The following is a 26,486-nucleotide window of genomic DNA, read 5'->3' on the forward strand; positions in this document are numbered from 1 at the left end:
AAATTTTCTATGTTTCAAGATTGTCTACATGTTTGCATTTGAAATAGCTTAGCGACATCGATTCCAGAGGCTCGTATTATTTTCTTAGTGATGATGATAAGACTGAAAAACACGCACTCAACTTTTTGATAACAAATAAACCGAGATTAAAATTTATTTTTGAACCTCATCACAATTATCAGTGACTTAAGTCAGTCAGCATTCGACTCTCACCGGCAACGGTCTTGGGGACGTACTTGGTGTCTAGTTTAAGATTTTAGTTTTTTTTTGGCTTTGATTGTGGAATATTTTTAAGTGAATTTTGTGAAGTGTGAAAAAGTGATTGACCACCATCATGTATCGTCTCACTGTAAAATGTACACGCAACGCCTTATCATCGGTGACATTGACCAAATTTAGTGTCAGATGTTTGGCCACTACCACCTCAGTAGATGGTGTTCTCTTTCCAACAAAATCGGATTTTCCTAGCCGTCATATTGGACCACGTAAAACTGATGTCGTTTCAATGTTGGATACATTGGGTTATAAGGTAGGTGTTATTTAATGGGAAAAATCATGAAGAGAATATCAGTGGGAGGGAAAATGATTTATGGAATACAATGAACATTTTATTTATTTATTTTTTTGTCTTTTTAGTCCCTGGGTGAGCTGACAGAGAAAGCTGTACCTAAAGCCATACAATTGCAACGTGATTTGAATTTGGATAAGCCTCTAAGTAAGTTATGAATGTTGGTAGGAAATACATATTTTAAAAGGAAATTACTCGTCCGGACATAATATTGAATATTAATTAAATAGCCAATTCAGAAGAGTTGTTGCATGAGCGTCAAAACAATGTGTAGTTCAAGGACATTTTGACAAAACCTTCAAGCAATTACCTTCTGTCAAAAAAATTATTTACCAACTCGTCAATTACTGGCGACAATAGATTGGACTTTTCGCCGGCCGTTTTGCACCCTGATAGATGGAATCCTAGCGAAAAATTGCGGGCCACATAACCCGAGTAACCGCAAGTCCTATCGAAATGGGACTAAAGAAAATTTGGTTGAGAATTTTCACTGCTACAAATCTTTTATATTGTTGGGGAAATTACGACCATAAAATATCACTGCAAGGGGTATATTTTGAGGACCCTTTCCCTGCGGAAACAATTAAACCCCTTGCAATCACGACCACAAACAACAACCGTTGAAAATGTTAAAACTATTTTAGAAATGACACCAATTTGGGTTCAAGTGGAAAAACAAGTGCAATATTTTGTTCGGGGAGGCATTTTATTAATTTCTTGAATTTTGGGGACTCCTCCTTCGGGAAGTGCCCACAAAAATTCAAAAAATAACTAAAATACCTTCCCAAACATATTTCAAAACACCTCACTTGTTTCTAATTTGAAAATTTAATATCATTATAAGGACCACAAAGACTGAACAATTTTGAGAAGCAACCAAAATGGGATTTATGTGCTAAATTTTGTACTTAGTGTGGGAAGCTATCCGACGGGTGACACTTCCAGCTACTAGAAAAAATTCTACCTTCAAATATTTTTTTAAGAAACACATTTTCGTGGCGCTTATCTCGGGAAGTATGGGCTTCCGCAATGACCACCCCATTTTCAGTAACTTTTTAAAAACTTTACTCATTGCTGCTGTTTATAATAAGAATTATGTACTTGATCTAAGTTTGGAACAAATATTACGATATGCAATTTTATTACATCAGTATTTATGCTAACGAAGGTATATATACTCTCATACGGGCAAAATGTGCCTCATCGGAATGATGGTTTTAGACCCCAAGTATGTTTGGACGAAATGTGTTTCAGACAATTTGGAGTTGATTTAGCCATGTCCGTCTGTCTGTCTGGCTGGCTGGAGCGCACGATAACTCTCCAACGGATCAACCGATTCGGTCCAAAATTTGGCTTTCGTATTATTTTGTCCAAACTTAGTTTAAGTTCGAAAATGGGTTATATCAGTCCACTCCTTCCGGTACCTCCCCCACAAAAGTTCGAAAATGTTCGGAAAATTTGTGCGCACGATAACTCTTGAAGGGAGTAACCATTTTGTACATACTTTGCACATCGTGAAATTTCTACCAGGCAAAGATGAGGTTCCAATATGGATTCAATCGGTCCACCTCCCACACAAAATTTCAGAAAAGTGCAGTTTAGGACCTGCTTTCGAATCGCTTTGATTTTTATTGTAGCAACTTGTATTCACTGCCTCAATTATGACAGTAAAGGTTTTTTCAGGGGCAAGTCCATACTTCCTGAGAAAATAGCCTGAAAGGTGAAAAAACCCTATGGCACCGTTTGTAGTGGTTGGAGCGCAAGATACATAACTCTCGAACGGATCTGCCAATTCGGTCCAAAATGTGGCCTTCGTGATATTTTGCGCAAACTTAGTTTAAGTTCGAAGATAAGCCATATCGGTCCACTCCTTTAGGTATGTACATTAGGGTTATGATTTTTTTACCTTTTTTCTCAAAAATGATTTCCTGTAGCAGGAATGAATGAACTTTTGCCTATTAATGCCAATGGTAAAGTTCATTCCATTTAATTATTAAAAAAGGTCACGCACAAACCACTTTGAAATTAAATTTTTGTGAAAAATTTAACATTTTTTCCATGGTATAAGTAAAGAGGTAGATTTAAATGAAAAAAATCTATAGAACCCTTGTTTTTCTTGAATTCCTAAAACTTCAAAATAAAAGCAACAAGTGGGGTTGTTTACAATGCATTTTTGAGCATTTTATAAAAAACGCGAAAAATGAATGAAGAGTTAAGTTTTCTCCACATAATCGAGTTGTGAATATGATAAACTGATTGTTTCAATGTAAATCTCATCAATTTCTTCCATTCAAATGGTCTAAAAACAATTTTAAAAATCATTGAATTCGATTGTTTTTAAAATTGTTTGGCATATTATTCAAACACCACACACACATACACAGTTTGTTTATATTGTTTTGAAGTTTTAGGCATACTCGAATGAAAAAAATTAAATTGACATAAAGCTTTGGCTAACCTTTCTTATTAAACCATGATTTTTTCTTTTTTTTTTCTCGTTTTATAAACCCAAAAGGATTTGCATTTTTTTATTGATGTGTGTTTTTCCGTTGACTACAGAAACCACATTTATTAGCCTTATTTTTTGGATTTTTTTTTTTTTAAATTTTACAACGCACACGTGCTGAATCAGGTATAATGTCCCCATAAATAAGCCCACTTATAAGTACCTGTCAGAAAAATATTGAAAAATGCTTGTATAAATAGGTGTTCGTTGATCGTTTTGTGTCATTCAACAAGTGTCGAAAACCCCGAAAAGAGCAAATATAAAAAGTGAATAGTGAAAGTGAAGTGAAAAGTGAATTATAACATGTCATTCAAAAAGAGTGCTTTCAACGCGGAGAAGAACAATGAAACCTGGACAAAGAACCTAGTCTAGTTTCAAGCGCCATTAAGTGGCAATTGTGTAAACAGCACTGAGTGAACGGAGTCGCATGCCCCTGAAGATACACGTCATTGGTCGCATCAAATTTCTTCAGTCTACAGCAAAAGGACGGACAGAGATGATCGCTCTAATTGCTGCAGAGCTTAAGGTTCTATGGAGTAAAATATTGAACTTGCCGCATATATCGGACCAAGCCATTTAGGCAAAACTAAGAACTCTTCTGAAAGACTACGAGCGCTGCAGAAGAAAACGTAACTTTGATCCAATGAGGGAACTGTTTGACATCACTAATGTAAAGGGCGAGTGGATGTGCAAATAAGACGAGAAACTCTACAAACTGCAAATTGAGAGCAAAGGCCGCGTTGGTTATTCAAGCGGCAAACCTGCTGGTGTCAATACCATTCACCCGTTCAAGACAAGACAATAGAAGCGGGTGCGCCCACATTTAGCAGTTCAGCAATACCTGATTGTTCCGAAAGTGGCTCGGATTTTTACGACAGTAGTACAGATAGTCCCTGGGAGGATGAAAATGCAGCATCAACAAGCAAAAGGAAGCATAACCAAAAGGCATTGCAAGACGCCTTGTTACAAGTTCAAAGATTTCGTCCAATAAAGCAGCTACGATGTTCCAGCAGCTTTCCGATGAAGGCATTGAAATCCCAACTCCATGTCAGTCAGGAATCCACAGGGCTATCTGCAAGGAAGCTGCTCGGTTGAAGAACCACTTGGTAGGCACGCTTTATCTGGACGGCAAACACCTTGAGAGCTATGAATATCAGCCAGTGGTCCTCAAGAACGAATTTAAAGAAATTATATTGACTGCGCTCAAATTGAAATATGGGAAAGTTAAAACAATCGCAGAAGGTCTCCAGAATGTGTTAGAGGAGTTCAACGTCTGGGGATCAATTGTGATGATTGTTGCCAATACAACAAGCGTGAATACCGACAAAAAGACAGGCGTTGTAGTTCGACTGCAGCAAATGTTTAAAGCGAAAGGTTACACCGCACCCAAGTTCATCAGTTGCCAGCAACATGTGCTGCATCGAGTTCTTCGGGTTGTCATGGACGATGAACTCCATGCGTCTACAACATCACCAAACATCGAATACTTTTTGTGAAGAATTTGATGAAAAAAACTATGCTCAATTGAAAGCAGCCTTCAGTAATGGTACAACTTTGATTAAAGAAACAGGTGGCTGGAGAGACGACATGAAGTTTCTCTTCCACCATACTCGTGTTTTCCGCCATTTTACTGAAAAAAGTGAGATTCCTTTTGTAGATTTTAAGCAGATCCCAAACATTTGCAATGCACGCTGGAACTCTCGTGCCATTCTAGCCTTACTTGCTTTTGTACTGATGCCTGAAACCCGGAGCAGGTTGCGTAAAATCTGTTTATTCATTTCTTATTCATGGGCTGATCATTGGTTCAGTAGTCAATTGTTCCGCTCTGAAGATTTCGAAGAATTATCTGCAGCTCAAAATCACTACCCAAAAGCTCTCAAATGCTTGAATACTCATTGGAAAAAGATGAATCTCCAATCAACATTGCCCGAAGCAACCAGTGTTGTGAACGCGCGATCACAGATATGAAAGACTTATACAACTCCTGCCATAACAAGGACAACCACCCACTGAGATTCATCCTCTCCAATTACAATGTGTATATTTAACTTTATTTTGTGTTTTATGATCCTTGTTACGTTAGTATATTTATTTTAGTTATTATTTACTTTATTATTTATGTATTTTTTAATATCTACTTCTAGTGACCCCAAAATGCATAAATAAAATTTTTCAAATGATTTTGTGCGTGAGGTTTTTTATCCAATCACGCTAAAATTAAGATTTTATGTAATCTTATGTAAAAGTTCATCCCAATATGATACAGGGATATGAGGTTGTAAAAAAGTAGTACTAATGTACATCCCCCACAAAAGTTCAAAAAGGTCCCAAAAATTGTGCACACGATAACTCTTGATAGGACTGACCGATTTGGTCCATATTTTACACATCCTAATATATCTACTAGATAAAGATCAGGTTCGAATATAAACTATATTTGTGCACTCCTTCGGGTACCTCCCACACAATTTTTTGCATAAATTCACTTTAAGACCTGCTCTCGAATCACTTTGATTTTTGTTGAAGCTACTTGCATTCGCTGACCCAATTATGACAGTAAAAGTTTTTTTCAGGGGCAAGTCCATACTTCTTGAGAAAACAGCCCGAAAGTTGTAAAAGACCCTATGGCACCATATGTAGTGGCTGGAGAGCTCGAACCGAATGCTGCATTCGTCCACACTTTGGATATCGTAATATTTCTTCGAATATTAGATGAAATTCGAAGTTGATGCTTATAGGTCCACTCCTTCCGGTACCTCCCCACAAAATTTCGAAAATATCCGCTAAAATGGTAAGCGCGATAGCAACCGATTTGGTCCAGACGTTGAATCTTTAAATATTGTCGAAACTCAGTTTATGTTCAAATTTGGTCCTATCTGGATCCTATTACAAATGTTCAACATTTTTGTGTGGTTAACGATCTGTTCGAGGATCCTTTTGACAGTTACCAAAGGTTTTTCTAGTGGCCCTGTTTACAGCGATATTATATTTTTCGTAGGCTAGTATGGTAAGAAAAACCCTGGCTATCGATATCTCCGCCAATATTTGAACTTTCCATATATCCATATTTTTGTCGGTTCATACGCACAAAATTTTTAAAAAGACATGTTTTTTTGGAAAGAAGTATTTCAATCCACACAGGCTGAGGGTATATCTCTGTCGGCAAAGCCTCAAGATCATGAGGATGCTGCATCGAAAACATTTCTTTTAGCCGACGCACCGGCAAAATCTTAGCCACCTCATGTAAGTGGTACAGCGAAGGCATGAGGAAATACCGTGTTGCAGTTTCAGGGCTTCATTCTGGCAGGTTTGTAAGTTCTTCCATGTCTGCGTACGTTGACATGATACACTGGCGCCGCATAGCTCACCACAATGCTGTAGGCTAGGCACTTGAGGACCTTGTTCCTACTTCTGTGGTGTCGGATTTATTGAGTGAACTTCATCTACGCAGTGAAATGCAGTGAAAAATTTGGTTGTTGGCTTTGTGGCGGATAATTCCGTAATACTCATTGGAAGAACTCAACAAAATCAATGAGACACAAATGTTATCAGTGGTTGGATCTGACGGCATGAGCGTATCATCTGCGTTCCTCATATGCATATATCGTAATTATATTTAATATACCGTAGGGCGGGCGTGGAATTGTAGAAAGGTAGATGTTAAACAGTTCCGGAGATATCATTTATTTCTTCACTTTACGGGGTTTTGACTTATTGTTTCTCTATTCCACGTATGAAAACGACCACACCTGCGTGTTTATAGTTTGTGCAAAAATTCTATAAGTCCGGAGGGTAGTATTTTTGACATCCTCATCCTTACTAAAAAGGTTTTAGTAAGGTCCAATGCTAACATTACTATTCTTTGATTCGAGCGGTTTTGGTTGAGATCTCGGCTAAAATGTGCGGAAATGGTGTGTAGTGGTTTTGTGGTACTATGCTTCTATTAGAATTGGCTCTAATGATCCAGAGTAGCAACGAGTTAAGAATCTTCGCTATTGACATCTTTGCATGATTTCGATAACTGGGACACACTGTCCATTTTCCAGTCTTCGGCAACTATTAACGTGCAAAAGTTGAGGATTTTCCATTCACACCGTTGTTAAAATAACAAATATTTTTAACAATCTCGATAGGTCGATTTGAAATCGAGAAGCTTCAATCGTACGAGTTGTTTATTCGTATTGCAAAGGTTTTGCCAATATTAACCTCCAGACCTGTAATGCAATTCTCTAATTCATTTTTACGAAAAAAAAAACGAAAAAATTCGATAAAATTAAAATGTTACTTACTTAGTTGGCCCATTACAGAACATTTGTTCCATAGACCGTACTAAGAAAAGATCTCCATTCCTCTCTGTTTTTCGCTTGACTTTTTGGAATACCGCGCCTTTTCATTTCTTCATCCACTTGTATGCTCCATCGAAGCTTAGGCCTGCCGATTCTGCGTGCACCGCCATGTGGCATGTATTCATACGCCTTTTTAGCGGGTTCATCATCGCTCATTCTCATGATATGGCCTAGCCAACGCAATCGTTGCATCTCGATACGCTTAACTATATGCATGTCTTTGTATAGCTTATATAACTCGTGGTTCATACGACGTCGATATTCACGCAAATCGGCCCGTAGATCTTTCGAAGAATTTTCCTCTCAAACACACCAAGCACTGCCTTATCTGCTTGCGCAAGTACCCATGCTTCGGGCCATACATTAGCACGGGTAGTATCAGCGTTTTGTATAGTGTTATTTTTGTTTGACGAGATGTGGATTTGTTTTTAAATTGCTTACTTAGACCATAGTAGCATCTGTTGGCCAATACAATTCTTCTTCTTATTTCACAACTGATGTTGTTTGTTGTGTTTATGGCAGTGCCGAGGTAGACGAAGTCTTTAACTACCTCAAAATTGTAGGTACCAACTTCCACAGTTGGTCCGAGCTCTATAGACGCTTTGCGCGTCGACATAATCAATTTGGTCTTTTCGCCGTTTACCGCCAGACCCACTTTCGCAGATTCTGCTTCGACCTTCCTAAAGGTATCAGTTACTTCCTTTACTGATCGTCCCATGATGTCTGTGTCATCAGCATAGGCAAGTAACATGTGGCTATTGGTGTAAATTGTGTCATTTCATTTGACATTTGCATCTCGTATTACCTTTTCCAGCAAAATTTTGAATAGGTCACACGAAAGGCTGTCTCCTTGTCTGAAACCTCTTTTGATACAAAATTCTTCGGAGAGGTTCTTTCCAATTTTAACTGAGGACCTAGTATCAGTTAAAGTCATCTTACAAAGCCGGATGAGCTTTGCGGGGATACCAAATTCAGACATTGCGTGGAATACCTTTGATCGGAGGGGACTGTCGAATGCTGCTTTATAATCGACAAAAAGGTGAAATGTGTCGATCTGCATCTCTTGGGTCTTCTCTAGGATTTGCCGCAGGGTAAATATCTGGTCAATGGTGGACTTGCCAGGTCTAAAGCCACATTGGTATGGTCCAATTATTTCGTTGAAAAAATTAAAATGTTAATAAACGATATTTCTCGGTAGGTTAGAGACCAAGAAGGTAGTCGTAAAGTTCTAACTATAGCAAGAGTGTTGTCATTTTTATTTGAACTTTTAATTCATAATTATGCGTGAAGTTTTGCCGATTTGTGTGAGTAACTCAAAAAATGAGTTTGAAAATCGCACTAAATTTTTTAACAAATGTCATCTGCATGATAATTAATACATTACTACTCATTTCCTGCGCGACAGATTCTTCAAACGGTAGCCACTACAGTGGACAACCTCGTTTTCCCAGCATTGGTGCAGAAGGAGTCACTTATGGTCTCGTTGTGACGTACGTGAAGGCCGACGTTTTGGTGCATTGCTATTATTAACAAATTAACTTCTTCGGGGATACTTTGTTTATAAAGCTAACCCTATAGAGCGCCTCTTTTTGTGGAATCAAAAACTGCTTTAAAGTCAATAAAGACGAGATACAGTATTGATCGTACATGGATTTTTCAATGAAAATACGATCTAAACAGCTTTTATGTTGCATAAAAGCCTTGTTGTGTTTTGATTGTTCCTATTATAACGTCCAAAACTTATTTTGTCTTCGTGTGGGCCATGGTACAAATACACAGGTAGCCGCATCGGCAATTGTTGGTAATATAAGATGTCAACATTTGACATCAATTGAATGCAATTGACACATTATGTTACCATCAGCTGGCATGATATGCTACCTGTATTATTGTACCATGGTGTGGGCATAGTCTTCACATCCTAAAATTCCTCATATAGTATAAGCACTAGGGTGGGGCGATTTGTGTGGAAGGAAAAAAGCCTTAATGAGCCCTTCGCGTTTCTGATTCCTGGGATTGAACTGAGCAAAAAAGTCCAGTTGACCATATATCTACCGTGAAAATCGAGCCTCCCGATTTTGACTTTAAGTTTTTTATTGACGTTTTTTGGATATTTTGGCATATAACAGCCAAACCATTGAGATTTTCGTTCCAACACAAAGACAAACATTGTAGCCAAGACAGTAATTGAAAACTCTCTGATACATCGCAAAAGCATTGGAAAGCTCCTTCAGGCAGTTTTGGCCTTAAGAATGTGCAAACTTTTCGGAAAATGTCGATAAATGACATTGTGCTATAAAATTTGACCCGAATAATATTCATGTGTTCTGATGCAAACTTATATCGTGTTGGGATCCATGGACAACGACAATGCCTTTAGTTCGTTTGGGTCACTTCGTTTTATTTTTTTATAACGGTAAAAGTAGTGAAAATCTGGGTTTCTTACATTTTCAAATTTATACGGATATATTTTCTTTTTTTCGCAACGGATTTCTAGTGATCCTTCTTCCTTTTAAAGGGATGAATAATATCTTTAGAACAAGTTATTATTTGTTTAAATCGGTTAACAAATGGCTAAGATATAGTGATTTAAGTCTGAAAACCCCCACAAAAAAAAACTATAACTGAATTTCTCATAATTTTCAAAAATATAATGTTTTTTTGTTTTGTTCAATAATTATTTTCAAAATTATGAGAAATTCAGTTATAGTTTTTTTGAGGGGGGGTTCAGACTTAAACCACTATAACTTAGCCATTTGTTAACCGATTTAAACAAATAATAACTTGTTCTAAAGATATTATTCATCCCTTTAAAAGGAAGAAGGATCACTAGAAATCCGTTGCGAAAAAAAGAAGATACACATAGCCCAGAAAGTCTGCGTTCACCTTACTACTTTTCAAAAACGATGCTAAAACTTTAATAAATAGGTAAATGAGATCAGTTTTTCTTTCATAAATATGTTATTGGCACTCTTTACTACCAGAATAAAAAGAAAAATTCCTGAAAATGTATTATTATTACGAAGATAACGGTAAAAAAGTGTTACAACTGCTAAATTAGAGCCCCAAAAAGTCTGCGTTCACTTTGTATGTTGCAATAATACCGTTAATTTTTTTGAATTTTTTGACAGTTTTCTCCCATTTTTAATCAATATTGTCACAACTGGTCATTCTGTGAGGTCGTTTACACACTTAACTTAAAAAAGTAAAATATTTCAAGAATGGAAAACAAGGACAAAGAAATTGGCATCGATAAAAGGAAAATTCTAGGTAAATAATGGAAAAAGCTATCGAAATATTGGCGAAACTGTAGGTGGAACATATTAGTCTATACATAGAGTGATAATTAACTATAAAAAAATCGGAATTTTGAAGTCAATGCCCAGATCTGGACGGTCAAAGCTCAGTTTTGGACGGTCAAAAATATTATCAGAACGGGAGGAGCGTAACATAACTAATATAGTTAAAACAAACCGTCCGATAATTACTTCAAAAATTGTTGAAAATGTGAAAATGGCATCCAAAAAAAGTATTTGTGCACAAATCGCCAGAAAAATACTGCATAAAGCTGGATATCATGGTATAGTCGCACGGCGGAAGCCGTACATATCACTAGTAAACAGGCAGACGCATATTGAATTTGCTAATGAATACATAAACAAGCCTACAAGTATTCCGGAATCAAGTCATATTTTCGGCCGAAAGCATGTTCTATATGTTTGCAATGAAAGGACTTCAAACTGTTTGGAGAAAGCTCGAACAGCGCTTGAAAAAACAAAATCTTGTTTTACACTGTAAAAACTGGCGAGGGTGCTGTTTTGGTTTGGGGTGTGTAGCAGCTTCTGGAGTGGGCCAACTTGTATTTATTGAATCGACAATGGACAAGTATGGTTACCTAAACATCATGAAGCGCAATTTGAACCAAAATGCAGAAGAACTACGAAATTCTGGTTGCAACAACATAACGTTTCAAAGCATACTGCTGAGACTGTAAGGTTTTGGCTCCTATATAATGCCCAGATCTGGGTTTTGACGTAAAAATTCTGGTTTCTTTATAGTTAATTATCACTCTATGTATGGACTAATATGTTCTACCTACAGTTTCGCCAATATTTCGACAGCTTTTTCCATAATTTATATAGAATTTTCCTTTTATCGATGCCAATTTCTTTGCCCTTGTTTTCCATTCTTGAAATAAATTACTTTTTTAAGTTAAGTATGCAAGCGACCACACAGAATGACCAGTTGTGACAATATTGATTAAAAATGGGAGAAAACTTCAAAAAAAATTCAAAAAAAACTAACGGTATCATTGCAACATACAAAGTGAACGCAGACTTTTTGGGGCTTTAATTTAGCAGTTGTAACACTTTTCTACCGTTATCTTCGCAATAATAATATATTTTCTGGAATTTTTCTTTTTATTCTGGTACTAAAGAGTGCCAATAACATATTTATGAAAGAAAAACTGATCTCATTTACCTATTTATTAAAGTTTTAGCATCATTTTTGAAAAGTAGTAAGGTGAACGCAGACTTTCTGGGCTATGTGTATATCCGTATAAATTTGAAAATGTAAGAAACCCAGATTTTCACTACTTTTACCGTTATAAAAAATAAAACGAAGTGACCCAAACGAACTAAAGGCATTGTCGTTGTCCATGGATCCCAACACGATATAAGTTTGCATCAGAACACATGAATATTATTCGGGTCAAATTTTATAGCACAATGTCATTTATCGACATTTTCCGAAAAGTTTGCACATTCTTAAGGCCAAAACTGCCTGAAGGAGCGTTCCAATGCTTTTGCGATGTATCAGAGAGTTTTCAATTACTGTCTTGGCTACAATGTTTGTCTTTGTGTTGGAACGAAAATCTCAATGGTTTGGCTGTTATATGCCAAAATATCCAAAAAACGTCAATAAAAAACTTAAAGTCAAAATCGGGAGGCTCGATTTTCACGGTAGATATATGGTCCAGTGGACTTTTTTGCTCAGTTCAATCCCAGGAATAAGAAACGCGAAGGGCCCATGAAGGTTTTCAAATCGCCCCGGTCTAATAAGCACACCTTAAATTTTCAAATTGAAAATATTTTTCCCATTATTGTGCTGAGTGGCATGATATGACATAAGTATCACAAAATAATAATGCATTCACATATTCAAGAGACCCCCTGGAGTGTGAGTTTTGTCGTCAGTAACAGCATCAGTGATGATAAGACTTAACTGATAACCATGATAGAAAAGTTCAAAAATCTCAACCTCTCTTTGGTCAATAGCTAGACAAAATATTTTACTTGCCAACACAAGCCCGAGATAATGCTAACGACTTGTGTTTTTAATTTCAATTTTTAATAAACAATTTTATTTATTTGTTATTGTTTTGCAAAACCCCTTACTATTTTTGAATCTTACGTTGTTTTTTTTTCATTTCAGACGAACATGAATTAATTGTTCGCATTCGCAACATAGCCAAAAAGAATCAAATTTGGCGTTCCTACATTGGTATGGGTTATCACAATTGTCATGTGCCACACACCATACTTCGTAATATCTTTGAAAATCCCGGCTGGACCACTCAGTATACACCATATCAACCGGAAATAGCTCAGGGTCGTCTGGAGTCCTTGTTAAATTATCAAACGCTAGTTTCGGAAATGACTGGTCTAGATGTTGCGAATGCTTCGTTGCTGGATGAGGGTACATCAGCGGCGGAGGCAATGTGTTTGTGTACACGGTAAGTGTGTGTGCGTTTGATGATTTGTAGGTGATAACGGGGGTTTCGACAGACATATATTTTATTTATTTTATTATAGATTAAATATTTAGTGTAAGCCGCAAAAAAATTTTCGCATATAAATTTTAAAAGCAACAAAAACATTAGAAAGATTGCTTCACATTTTCCATTAACGCTCCCACCAAGATTTGGTAGTCTCCTGCCATAGTTCGCCTAACATAGTGTCTTCTGCTCTGGTCTGACGAAAGACGAGATTTGGCAACGCGTCATTTTCCTTGGCCATGGAAAATCAATTCCCAAGGATTTATAGAATTCAACAACCAACGCCTTAGAGAAGTGTTCAATTCGTCTGAAGTTCGGGCAGGAGAGAGATTTCCAAAACTGCAACAGCTCGCCATATTCCTTCTAATCGTATGCCTAAAATAACTTCTAATTTCTCAGCCGAGGCGACGGGATTAGCGAATGAGCGTGAATCAGCGCACGATCTGTAGCAATCCCAGAGTCAGAGATAGCATACGTAAAAATATTTTATGAAACATTTCCAATGGTTTCGTTTCGTATTTTCCATAGAAACAATACAAAAGGAAACATAACCCACGTTGACCGAACTCGCTGTTTTGTTTCGTTTTGTTTACATTCGTATGTGCGAACAAAACGACCCAGCAAAATTTGACGGAAGGGGTTCTTTGCGATGACGTGATTTCATGTCATCTTTTGCATTGGTTCAAAGGAAGTCGTGGAAGATCCGATCTTTTCATTAGGATTTGAACCAATGCAAAGGATGTCGTGAATGATCCGATCTTTTCATCAGCATTTGTACCCATTCCATCGATCCAATAGAGATGATGTTTGAGTTTTTATTTACACACCTGTTTATTTTCATTTTGGTATGTTCCAGTACTGCAAAAATCTACTAATTTTTACTATTTTTTCCGATAACATAAAGGAAAAATTGTTATCGTAGTAAAAATTAGTAGATTATTGCAGGTTCTGGAACAGACATAAATTTTTAGAACTGTCGTCGTGATGTTGTCTTACATTTCCTGCATATCAGACAACTAAAACTTCTAAACAATTGGTATTGTATGAAGCTCGAAATGTCTACAATAAAAATGAAGTCCCAATCATCGAGCTAAAAATAGAATCGGACTGCACAGATTGCTATTTAAAAAGTTTCCTTGTCTGTTCTAAATCTGACATAGAATGAAATCAATCAAATCTCGCTTCTTGGAATTTGAAAAAAAGTCCGAAACGAAAAGGAACAAGAATCTAAAAATAAAGAAGAAACTTCTTTTGGAAAGAAACAATTAAAAATAAATTAAATAAGCATAAATGGTATTTTCCATAAAAAGTCTCTCCTCCCCGTTCGTTACATTTTGTTCTTAGAGATCCCTAAAGCAAGCCGGGTTGTAGATCCCTACATATTTCCGTCACTAAACAAAAGAGTATAAATTACCAAAATGTTGTTATAAAATAACAAAATTATAAAATAAAAGTAATTTACGAAATAAAAATACTTAAAGGAGTGCATTTGGAGTCCATGTCGAAATCTGAACTGGTGATGGGAAGATAATTGAAAAAACCTTTTGTAAGATGAAAGAATATCAGTTGCGGAGAACGGAGGAAGTAATCTTTTGCGTTGCAGCGGTAGTGATTACATTGCAATTTTGGATGTAAACTTTTGAAAAACTAAACTGATAAATTAATTGTAGTTATTTCATGAATTCGTTTGAATTAATAAAGAGTTTTGTTTTTCATGAAAACCATATTTCAATACAGCATTTCCATTTTCCAAACAATACATGAAAATGACATGCCAAAGCATTGGTTAAAATGACATGTCAAAGCATGGGTGAAAATGACGTGTCAAAGCATTGGTGAAAATGACATGTCAAATCATTGGTGGAAATGACATGCCAAAGCATTGGTGGAAATGACATGTCAACGCATTGGTTAAAATGACATGCTTAGGATCCAGAAAAGAACGTCATCTTTTGGGGTCCACGCTCATATAAAATTCATCGATGAAGATGCTAAAAAGATGACATGCTAGATCACTTGCACCCATGATTGAATGTCATCTTTGGCATCGAACATTTTGCTGGGGAATAGCGAAAAGTTCTCAATTCCACAGCAACAGATAGAAAACGAAAAGTTCAAAAAACATGAATGATTCGTTTGGTGGTTGAAAAACAACATTCCGGATCTCGCGACCAAGCAAAGAGATCTTCTCTCTCCACTCACTAATGATGATGTTAGCTGATAGGGTTGTTAAGCAGCGATGCTCGCCCTCATACTTAAAAGTGTAAACAAACCACACGTATTCTCTCTTTATTTTTGATTTGACATTGTTTTGCAATGGAAAGAGTATCTTACCACTACTAATACACCAACTTTTCTGAGCATCAATGTTGTTAAGCAATCAAATATGTGTGTGTGTGTTTGAGTGTGGCATTTATCATTTCGCACAGCAAATGTTTGCCAAAAATTCGTTTTGTTTCGGTGGTGAATGAAACAACTCGACAAAGCATATCCGAAGTACATTTCAGTAACCGTGCGGTTTTCGTATTTTTGCATTGAAAAGTTTGTGGTTTTGTCTTGAGAGCGAAACAATTCAGAGAAACTGAAAAGTTTGTGACTTTGTGAGATTGGTACGGGAATCGTTTTGTTTGTTTACGTTCATTGGTCAGAGAGCAGACATTCGAAATCAGTTTAGTCGATGTCGATGAGCAGAAATGGAAAAAGTGGCTAGTAGCCACAAAGATCCAAAGAAGTTAGCGGGTCATTTAAGACGACAATTTGTTAATGCGAGATGTTGAAGATGTTATTCGATGAGCAAAATCATCCAAAGCACTTGAGCTTTAAGGAATTTCAATGGTTATGCAAACAGCTTGAGGTGAGCAAAGACCGCACCTCATATTTACCCACCCTACTGGTTGTTGAACCCTGGAAAGTGGGCAGAGTGGTCCCGCTATAAAAGCCTTGGAGGGATGCCCGCAAAGTTGCCGATCTCATTTTTGTCAAATATTCATATCTTCAGTGTGTGCTATCTAGTTGCGACTCCGGAAGCATATTTGCCGAGATCTCAACCAGAACAGACTGTGTCACATAGGACATAATTAATACAATGATAAGGAGCTGTTCGAGGATGCCGAAAATACTACCCTCCGACCTTGTTTGGAACGAAGGTTCAAAAACTATGGGCCATTATTATATGTTTTCTTTTACTATTGGGTGGATTTAAAATCGCAAAAGAAACCAATCTGGATGATTTTTAGATATAACTTTCACATTTAAAGCTAACGCTAAAAAGGTCCGCTTTGAAATTTAATAATCACTTTTGACTTTATGGTAACAGGGACGCTATAAATCTGTCAGAAAAATCCAATAAATACAAAAGTAGACTTATACTAATGGGGGTATATGTGTTGTCGCCAATCATACGTGGAATTCTCGGAAAAGAAGTCCAAACCCCGTTGAGTGAAGCAGGGAGTTCCCCAAGGAGTGGTGATATCCCCGGAACTGGTTAAGTTCTACCTTTCTGCAATTCCACGCCCTCCTTATGGTATTAAGATAATTTCGTACGCTCAAAAAAAATATGATTGATCCAACAATATTCGAATAGCAAAATATGTTTTATAAAGATATTGTTAGATTCCGCATGTAGTATTGTGAGTTTTTGTCATATCCAACAATAGTTGTTGTCATATCCAACAATAGTTTTTGTCTCCAAGATTTTTTTTTATTTTTTTCTGGGCTGACAATAGTTTTTGTAAAAATTCTAGATTATGATAGTTCCTACCACAGGTATTGTCAATATCCCAGCAAAATGTTCGATGCCAAAGATGACATTCAATCATGGGTGCAAGTGATCTAGCATGTCATCTTTTTAGCATCTTCATCGATGAATTTTATATGAGCGTGGACCCCAAAAGATGACGTTCTTTTCTGGATCCTAAGCATGTCATTTTAACCAATGCGTTGACATGTCATTTCCACCAATGCTTTGGCATGTCATTTCCACCAATGATTTGACATGTCATTTTCACCAATGCTTTGACACGTCATTTTCACCCATGCTTTGACATGTCATTTTAACCAATGCTTTGGCATGTCATTTTCACCAACCCCTTGGCATGAAATTTTCATATTGTTTGGAAAATGGAAATGCTGTATTGAAATATGGTTTTCATGAAAAACAAAACTCTTTATTAATTCAAACGAATTCATGAAATAACTACAATTAATTTATCAGTTTAGTTTTTCAAAAGTTTACATCCAAAATTGCAATGTAATCACCACCGCTGCAACGCAAAAGATTACTTCCTCCGTTCTCCGCTGATATTCTTTCATCTTACAAAAGGTGTTTTTCAATTATCTTCCCATCATCAGTTCAGATTTCAACATGGACTCCAAATGCACTCCTTTAAGTATTTTTATTTCGTAAATTACTTTTATTTTATAATTTTGTTATTTTATAACAACATTTTATACTCTTTTGTTTAGTGACGGAAATATGTAGGGATCTACAACCCGGCTTGCTTTAGGGATCTCTAAGAACAAAATGTAACGAACGGGGAGGAGAGACTTTTTATGGAAAATACCATTTATGCTTAATTAATTTATTTTTAATTGTTTCTTTCCAGAAGTAGTTTCTTCTTTATTTTGAGATTCTTGTTCCTTTTCGTTTCGGACTTTTTTTCAAATTCCAAGAAGCGAGATTTGATTGATTTCATTCTATGTCAGATTTAGAACAGACAAGGGAACTTTTAAAAAGCAATGTGTGCAATCCGATTCTATTTTTAGCTCGATGGTTGGGACTTCATATAATACCAATTGTTTAGAAGTTTTAGTTGTTTGATATGCAGGAAATGTAAGACAACATCACGACGACAGTTCTAACAACTTTGGTCTGTTCCAGAAACTGCAAGAATCTACTTATTTTTACTACGAAAACAATTTTTCCTTTATGTTATCGGAAAAAATAGTAAAAATTAGTAGATGTTTGCAGTACTGGAACATACCAAAATGAAAATAAACAGGTGTGTAAATAAAAACACAAACATCATCTCTATTGGATCGATGGAATGGGTACAAATGCTGATGAAAAGATCGGATCTTTCACGACTTCCTTGGCATTGGTTCAAATCCTAATGAAAAGATCGGATCTTTCACGACTTCCTTTGAACCAATGCAAAAGATGACATGAAATCACGTCATCGCAAAGAACCCCTTCCGTCAAATTTTGCTGGGTATTATTTAGAATATTGAGAAATTTCGCAAGTTGTTTTTGTTTTGTATGTTTGGAGCAAACGATGGTATTTTTCGATTTGCAATTGCAATGCTTGAACAAAACAAATGAATTGTTGGAACAAAAATAGATATTGTAGTTCCAACAAAAGCGAAAAATATTTTTTCTCTGCGTGTAATTATCCCAAAGTCCGCATTCGATAGATTATATAAGTCGTCCACAGCTGTCTGCGATCAGATAAGAAGTTGGACCAATATCCTCAAGCAGGCGAATAGGGCGGTCTGTGGTAAGTTCCAATTTACATTGGGGGAGTTTACTTGCGGCAATTGTCATTTTGTAGGAGAGAGAGGTGATGCATATGGTAACCCTTTGCCTCTCAGTACCCTCTCTCACCTACAAACTGACAATTGCCGCAAGTAAACTCGCCTAATGTAAATTGGGACTAAGCTATGTATGTGGCACCTGTGTGATTTGCCAATGTAAGTAACATGCAATGGAAGACCATCTAAACTTGTTAGAACGCAGCCCTAAGATTCGAAACAGGGGGTCTTCGGTTGACCACTTAGCGTCGGTGTGTTGGCGGAACAAGATGCTGTCGATGCAATAACTGCTTGAGTGTTATATGCAAAACTATCCAAAATACCATCTAATGGATAGGTACTGGCCCCGCCCGGGCATATCAGGAAAAATATTCATCATTTAGAGATTCATACTGATGCAGTCGCGGAGGCTATAAGAGCCTACCGTAGAAATACCTTCCGAGATCACCCACAATTCGTGGCAGCAGAAGAATAACAGCTTCCTTGAGAAACTAAAGTTTTTTGTTGGGCAGGACGAATGACATCCTACGCCTGTTCAATTGCCCAGCCAAACCAGATCACCTTACTTATATTTCATTCTGGGATAATCATATTCAAGTCATTTCGGAACTTGGGACTTGAAAGTAAAGCCGAATCAATAAAACAAAAACGCATACATGTGTAATAGCTACAAAGACAACAGCAAATGTGGATTATTTAAACCGTTTTAGAAGCCAACCACACAGACACTACATATCTCAAGAAGTATTGGCTTCTCCTAGCGATTCGTGAAATAACCTTAAACTGTTTTATAGCGCATAAGTGTTGAACATTAGCAGAGAAGATAACAGTAAGAATGGAGCGACACAGTCCACATGGGAACAGGATTTCATTTTGGCAGTCATTCCTTATGATGACAACCTGCCATTCCTGCTTATCCATTCAAGAGTTTTCGTGCGTTCCAGGTAGTTAGATGGACGGACAGCGCCAAATCAACTCCAAACTGCCTAAAACGGATTTCATCCATGGGGTAATTTTTGACCGTATCAAAGTGTAAACGAAGCATGTTCATTAGCCATGGTACAATAATACAGGTAGCATTATCATGCCAGCTGATGGTAACATAATCTGTCAACTGAATTGAATTGATGTCAAATTTTGACATCTTATGTTGCCAACAATTGCCGATGCGGCTACCTGTGTATTTGTACCATGCTCCGCACCATCTTAAAAATATATTCTCTGAAACTGACAGTTAAAAAACTTCCGACGGTTATATTCAGGAATGGATCTCTTTGGGTGGCGATCAAACCCCTCTATGTTATTGATGTGGTGCCCGGTTAGTGGATTCTCAAAATTTTCTGACTAATTTACATTGTGTAGCCGCTAATGTATAGTACGCCTAAAAAATAAAAATGTTAATATCAGTTATGAAAAAAACTTACTTCTAAACTTACCTTTTAGTGAGTGGCAATAAAGTTTCCCTCTTCCGATTTTCAACATGTACCATAACTTACTTAATGGAACCTCATTCCACACCTCTTGTTATCCCCTGTTCCTAAACGGCATAGCCACTATTCTCCATTTTTTGCCAAATGGAGTCCCACGATTTGGATTTAGGCTTAAAATGAACTATAAACACAAACTTCTCTGCATCTCTAGCAAGATTTCCACGGTTATATTCAGGAATTGATCTCTTTAATTGACGTCATAGCACCTTTATGGTATTGTTATGGTGCTCGATTAACGAATCAACAAAATTTTCCGACTAGTTTACAACGGCTAAAAATGAAAATATTATTATCTGTTGCAAAAGAAGCATTCACCTTCCAACAGTCAGATATTATGATGTATTTTTTAATGAGGGGCAGTAAAGTTTCCGTCTTCCAAGTTTCAACAGGAACCAAAAAACACTTATTGGAACCTCGTTCCACACGTTATCCACTGTTACTCAACGGCATAGCCACGGTTCTACTTGTTTGTCTATCTTTAAATCGTCGATATCAGCAATCACACCGGCACTTAAGCACTTATTGGATACTCGTTTCACACCTCTCATCCACTGTCCCTCAGTGTAATAGCACCGACTCTCCATTTTCAAAACCTTTGAATCTATCTAACCGTTGAGTCTATCTCAACAATCACACCGGGACCGCCGATTTGGGTTTAAAATGAACTGTAAACACAAACTTCTCTGTATCTCTAATAAAGCAACTTTCCGACGGTTATATTGAGGAATTTATCTTTTTAAGTGACACAAACTTCGCTGCAGAAACCAGCGCCTTGCTTTGTCCACATTAACTGGGAGATGATGATTTGGTAAATGGACGAATACAAATAAAGTGTATTTCTGAAAGGAATTGATCTATTTAGGTGTCGCCATAACCCCTCTATGGTATTGGTATGGTGTCCGGTTAGTGGATCAACACAATTTTCCGACTAGTTTACACTATATGAGTATATAGGTAAGGTGTAGGACGCCTAAAAAGAAAAATATTATTAATATCAGTTTTGAAAGAAACATAGTCAGATATTATTATTGATCCAAGTTTGATGCATTTTTAATGAGCGACAGTAAAGTTTCCCTGTTCCGATTTTCAACAGGAAACATAAAACACTTATTGGAAACCCGTTCCACACCTCTACTTATCCACTGTCCCTCAATGGAATAGCCACTATTCTCCATGTTTTAAAACCTTTTAATCGTCTATCTCAACAATCACACCGGGACCGCCGATTTGGTTTTAAAATGAACTGTAAACACAAACTTCTCTAATAAAGCACAATTTCGACGGTTATATTCAGGAATTGATCTCTTTAAGTGACGTCATAACACCTCTATGGTATTGGTATGCTGCCCGGTTAATGGCTCCACAAAATTTTTAGACTAGTTTACACTATGATAATTGTAGACGCTAAGGTATAGTACGCCTAAAAGGGAAAATGTTATTATGAGTTGCAAAAGAAACATTCTCCTATCTTACCTTTCAACAATCAGTTATTACGGTTGATCCAAGCTTGGTGTATCTTCAATGAGAGGAAGTGAAGGTCCCTCTTTCGATTGTCAATATGAACAATAAATCACTTATTGGAACCTCGTTATCCACTGCCCATCAACGACATATCCATGATTCTCCATTTTTTTGCCAACCTTTGAATCGTCTATCTCAAGAATCACACCGGGACCGTCGATTTGGATTTGGTTTTGAAGTGATCTATAAACACAAACTTCTCTGCATTTCTGATAAAAAAAATTTCGACGGTTATATTCAGGAATTATTTTTATTTCTGTGCGGCCATAACCCCTCTAAGGTATTGGTATGTGGCCGGTTAGTGGATCAAAAAAAGAATCTGACTAGTTCACACTATGCTTATGTATAGTATGCCTAAAAAAGGAACATATTACTAATATCAGTTATGGAAGAAGCATACTTCTAAACTCATCACCCAACAGCCAGATATTACTTACAATGAGTCCAGGCTTGATGGTCTTTTTAGTCATTGGCAATAAGGGACAGTGCTTGTTATCCAGTGTGCCTCAACGGCATAGGCACGATTCTAATTTTTAAGTCATCCTTTGAACCATCGATCTGAATAATCACAGCGGGACAACGGGTTTGGATTTATGTGAAAACAAACTTCTCTGCTGAAACCAACGCCTCGATTTGTCCATCTTAGAGACAGGGAGGCAATGAAATTGTAAATGGACAAATGCGAAATATCAAAAAAAGCACATTTCTGGAAGTAACTCTTGATATGGCTTTTCACCTTCTTTGACCCCGGAATGTTTTGGGACACCTGAAAAATCAAATACATTTACAAATATAATATTTAAGTACATACATATATCACTTACCTCCAAGCCCACCGTCACAATTTGGGGTTAAGTCATTACGCTAGTCACATTTCAATCTTGCTTAATGGTATATTATCGTAACCGAGAACTAATATGGTAATGTAAGAGAGCTTTTCCACCATCTTGCTTCAAATTGCATTTAAATTAATAGTTAGGTTACGATCGAAATAACAGTATATTTCCAAAATATGTATACTCCATTTTCCGTCTTTCATTTTCCAAAAAAAAAATAATTTTCCTTCTTTTCCAGCCACAACAAACGCAAGAAGATATATTTGTCGAATAAAATTCATCCCCAAACCTTGTCGGTTGTTAAGACCAGAGCCGAAGCTTTGGAGTTGGAAGTTGAAGTTGGCTCCATTGAAAATGCTGACTTGGCAAGTCGTGAAATTTCCGGCATTCTATTGCAATATCCCGACACCTATGGTGATGTTAAAGATTTTGAGAGTATTGCAGAGACGGCCAAGAAGAATGGAGTAAGTATTTCGGAATCCCCATCCTTATTATTTCCATACTAAATACAATTTCTTTACAGACGTTGGTGGTGGTTGCCACTGATCTCTTGGCCTTGACAATGTTACGACCACCCGCTGAATTTGGTGCTGATATTGCTGTAGGTACCTCACAACGTTTGGGCGTACCCCTGGGTTATGGTGGTCCACATGCTGGTTTCTTTGCTTGTAAACAAAGTTTGGTTCGCCTGATGCCTGGTCGTATGATTGGTGTTACCCGTGATATGGATGGTAATGATGCCTATCGCCTAGCATTGCAGACACGTGAACAACACATTCGTCGTGACAAGGCCACAAGTAATATTTGTACAGCTCAGGCATTGTTGGCCAATATGTCAGCCATGTATGCCATTTACCACGGTCCCGAAGGCCTAAAGGCCATTGCCAATCGTATACATCATTTCACATTGACCTTACAGGCGGGTTTGAAGGGAGCTGGTCACACGATTAACAACAAACATTTCTTTGACACCCTACATGTTACCTTGAGCACGGACATGACCTTAGAAGAGCTGAAGGGAAGGGCTGAGCAGAAACAAATAAACTTCCGTTACTTTGCTGATGGCAGTGTGGGTATGGCTCTGGATGAAACTGTGGGTCCCAAAGATTTGGATGATTTGTTGTGGATATTTAAGGGCAAAACTTTGGAGCAAGTTTTGGCTAGCAATGACATTTTGAGTACCTCAATTGAGAAGACACCTTTCTATCGCACCTCTTCGTATTTGACCCATCCCATTTTCAATGCCTACCACAGTGAATCGCGCATGGTGCGTTATATGAAGAAATTGGAAAATAAAGATATTTCACTGGTCCACTCCATGATCCCGCTGGGTTCTTGTACCATGAAGCTGAATGCCACTACAGAGATGATGCCCTGTTCATTCCGTCACTTTACCGATATTCACCCCTTCGCTCCGGTGGAACAGGCTCAGGGTTATCATCAAATGTTCAAGGAGTTGGAACAGGATTTGTGTGAAATAACCGGCTACGATAGAATATCCTTCCAACCCAACTCTGGAGCCCAGGGAGAATATGCTGGTTTGCGGGCCATTCGTTCCTATCATGAGCAACGTAATGAGGGTCACCGCAATATCTGCCTCATTCCCATATCTGCCCATGGCACCAATCCTGCCTCGGCTCAAATGGCTGGTATGAAAGTTGAACCCATTCGTATTCTTTCAGATGGTAGTATCGATATGGCCCATTTGAAGGATAAGGCTTCCGAACATGCCAACAACTTGTCATGTCTGATGATCACCTATCCCTCAACGATGGGTGTGTTTGAACAAACTGTGGCTGACATTTGCAGCCTCATTCATAAATACGGTGGCCAGGTGTATTTGGATGGTGCCAACATGAATGCCCAGGTGGGTCTTTGTCGTCCCGGTGATTATGGCAGTGATGTTTCGCATTTGAATCTGCACAAGACCTTCTGTATTCCTCATGGTGGTGGCGGTCCTGGTATGGGTCCAATTGGTGTCAAGGCCCATTTGGCTCCCTTCCTGCCGGGACACCCTGTCATTAGTCCCTCAGATAATGAAGATACTAGTTTTGGTGTTGTGTCAGCTGCACCATTTGGCAGCTCCGCCATTTTACCCATCTCCTGGTCATACATTAAACTCATGGGTAGCCGTGGCTTGAAGCGGGCCACTCAAGTTGCCATTCTAAATGCCAATTACATGTCTAAACGTTTGGAACAGCATTACAAGACCTTGTACAAAGATCCCAAGAGCGGTTTGGTGGCCCATGAATTTATTTTGGATATTCGTGATTTGAAGAAATCGGCCAATATTGAAGCTGTGGATGTTGCCAAGCGGCTTATGGATTACGGTTTCCATGCTCCAACTATGTCCTGGCCTGTGGCGGGCACTTTGATGATTGAACCCACAGAATCTGAAGATAAGGAAGAGTTGGATCGTTTCTGTGATGCTTTAATTTCGATTCGTGAAGAAATTGCGCAAATTGAAAATGGCACAATGGATAAACAGGTCAATCCTCTGAAGATGGCACCACACACACAATCGCAAGTTATTTCCGATAATTGGAATAGACCGTATAGTCGGGAAATGGCTGCATTCCCAGCAGTAAGTTGAATTTTATATTTTCTTTATTCCATTAGATCCTTGATCACAGATCAAATAGGATTATTGCGAAGCTTTCAGCTTTCAGACTTCATTAATTTGTATAAAATTCACTAATTTTTATCTTTTCCTTTTTTTAGATTTTCATCAAACCCGAATCGAAGATCTGGCCCACAGTAGGACGCATCGATGACGCCTATGGTGACAAACATTTGGTCTGTACCTGTCCACCAATCTTACCCGATTTGTAAAATATTAATGTTGTGCCTTTTGAACCTTAGCTTCTGATTTACTTATATTTTTTAAACCTATAAGAAATAAATTTAATTTAAGTTCCAAATCGTATCTAATTTTTGTTTCTAATAACCACCTACACAACCAGGACACCTTGTTGATGTGGTGTGTTTTATGTGGGTACTACCTACCTTACGGTCAAACTCCACGGCGCTTTCAAAACGGGATGAGTAAAAAGCGCTCAAGTGAGATACCAGATTCGTTTGCACATGTTTGGACGTGGTGGTTTAAAGCGTAGCTCATCTAAATATTTCGTTTTTCTATGGATGTCAGTCACCCGATTGAGAAACAAACTCCACATTTGGAGCGAAGTCCTTCCCGTAATTTAGGTTTACTCAACAACCATTGCGATGCTCCCACAAACGGCGACACCAGATGGTCCGTACGCCAAGCAGATGTTCTGCATTACTGTATCTGCTGTAACGAATGATAGATAAGTGATCTCCGAGGACGGCGATCGGTTCGCTCTTGTAACCTCCGCTACTGCATTAGTATAATTCCTATTCAAATCAGTTGATCTACGGGTTCTCTTTTACATTTAGGGTTCTATCTCTCCCTCTAGATCATTAGGATTTCTCCTAAACATGTTGATTTGGATGGTTTTGCGTATAGCTAACAACATTAGTATGAGCCGACGCACCAACAAGATCTTATACTCCTCATGTAAGTGGTCCACTAAAGACCATGAGCATCTCTTTCTACCACTTTGTAGGTATATACCATGATTTCTTTATCTGCTCACCAAGTGCTGTCGTTTAGGGACTTGAGGAACTTCTCACTACTTCTCACCTTTTAGCAGAAGGTTGTGGCATGCGCAGACGACTTGTGTGAGCTATTAAAAGTGACCCACAGAACTTTATGGTAAATCGTGGCCGGAATTATAGACAAACCAACCTGTACATTCACTAGAAACTTCATCTTTGCAGCTCCACGTGAGGAATATTACAAAGTCCGCCATGTGGTAAACAGTGAGGCTGCTGCCTTCGTGGCGGATTTGTTTATATTCCTCACTTGAAAAAACTCAATAAGATCAATG

General features: G+C 37.7%; 1 protein-coding gene across 1 annotated transcript; it reads left to right on the forward strand.

The window, feature by feature from the left end:
- Positions 1-25,501, forward strand: LOC141389611 (glycine dehydrogenase (decarboxylating), mitochondrial). The gene is made up of 6 exons (XM_073961396.1): positions 1-529; positions 637-715; positions 12,857-13,157; positions 22,814-23,039; positions 23,099-25,159; positions 25,297-25,501. The coding sequence occupies exons 1-6, from the start codon at positions 335-337 to the stop codon at positions 25,405-25,407; spliced, it is 2,973 nt and encodes a 990-aa protein (XP_073817497.1). The 5' UTR covers positions 1-334; the 3' UTR covers positions 25,408-25,501.
- The last annotated feature ends 985 nt before the right edge of the window (positions 25,502-26,486 follow it).

Source organism: Musca autumnalis, unplaced genomic scaffold (assembly GCF_047663935.1).
Source record: "Musca autumnalis isolate F117 unplaced genomic scaffold, ASM4766393v1 scaffold_1, whole genome shotgun sequence".
In the NCBI taxonomy this organism is placed as follows: Eukaryota; Metazoa; Arthropoda; class Insecta; order Diptera; family Muscidae; genus Musca; species Musca autumnalis.

Coding starts and splice junctions, on each gene's coding strand:
- LOC141389611 (XM_073961396.1), top strand. CDS start 335: ATGTATCGTCTCACTGTAAAATGTACACGCAACGCCTTATCATCGGTG. Junction 13,158..22,813: donor GCAATGTGTTTGTGTACACG/GTAAGTGTGTGT, acceptor CTTCTTTTCCAG/CCACAACAAACGCAAGAAGA. Junction 25,160..25,296: donor AAATGGCTGCATTCCCAGCA/GTAAGTTGAATT, acceptor TCCTTTTTTTAG/ATTTTCATCAAACCCGAATC.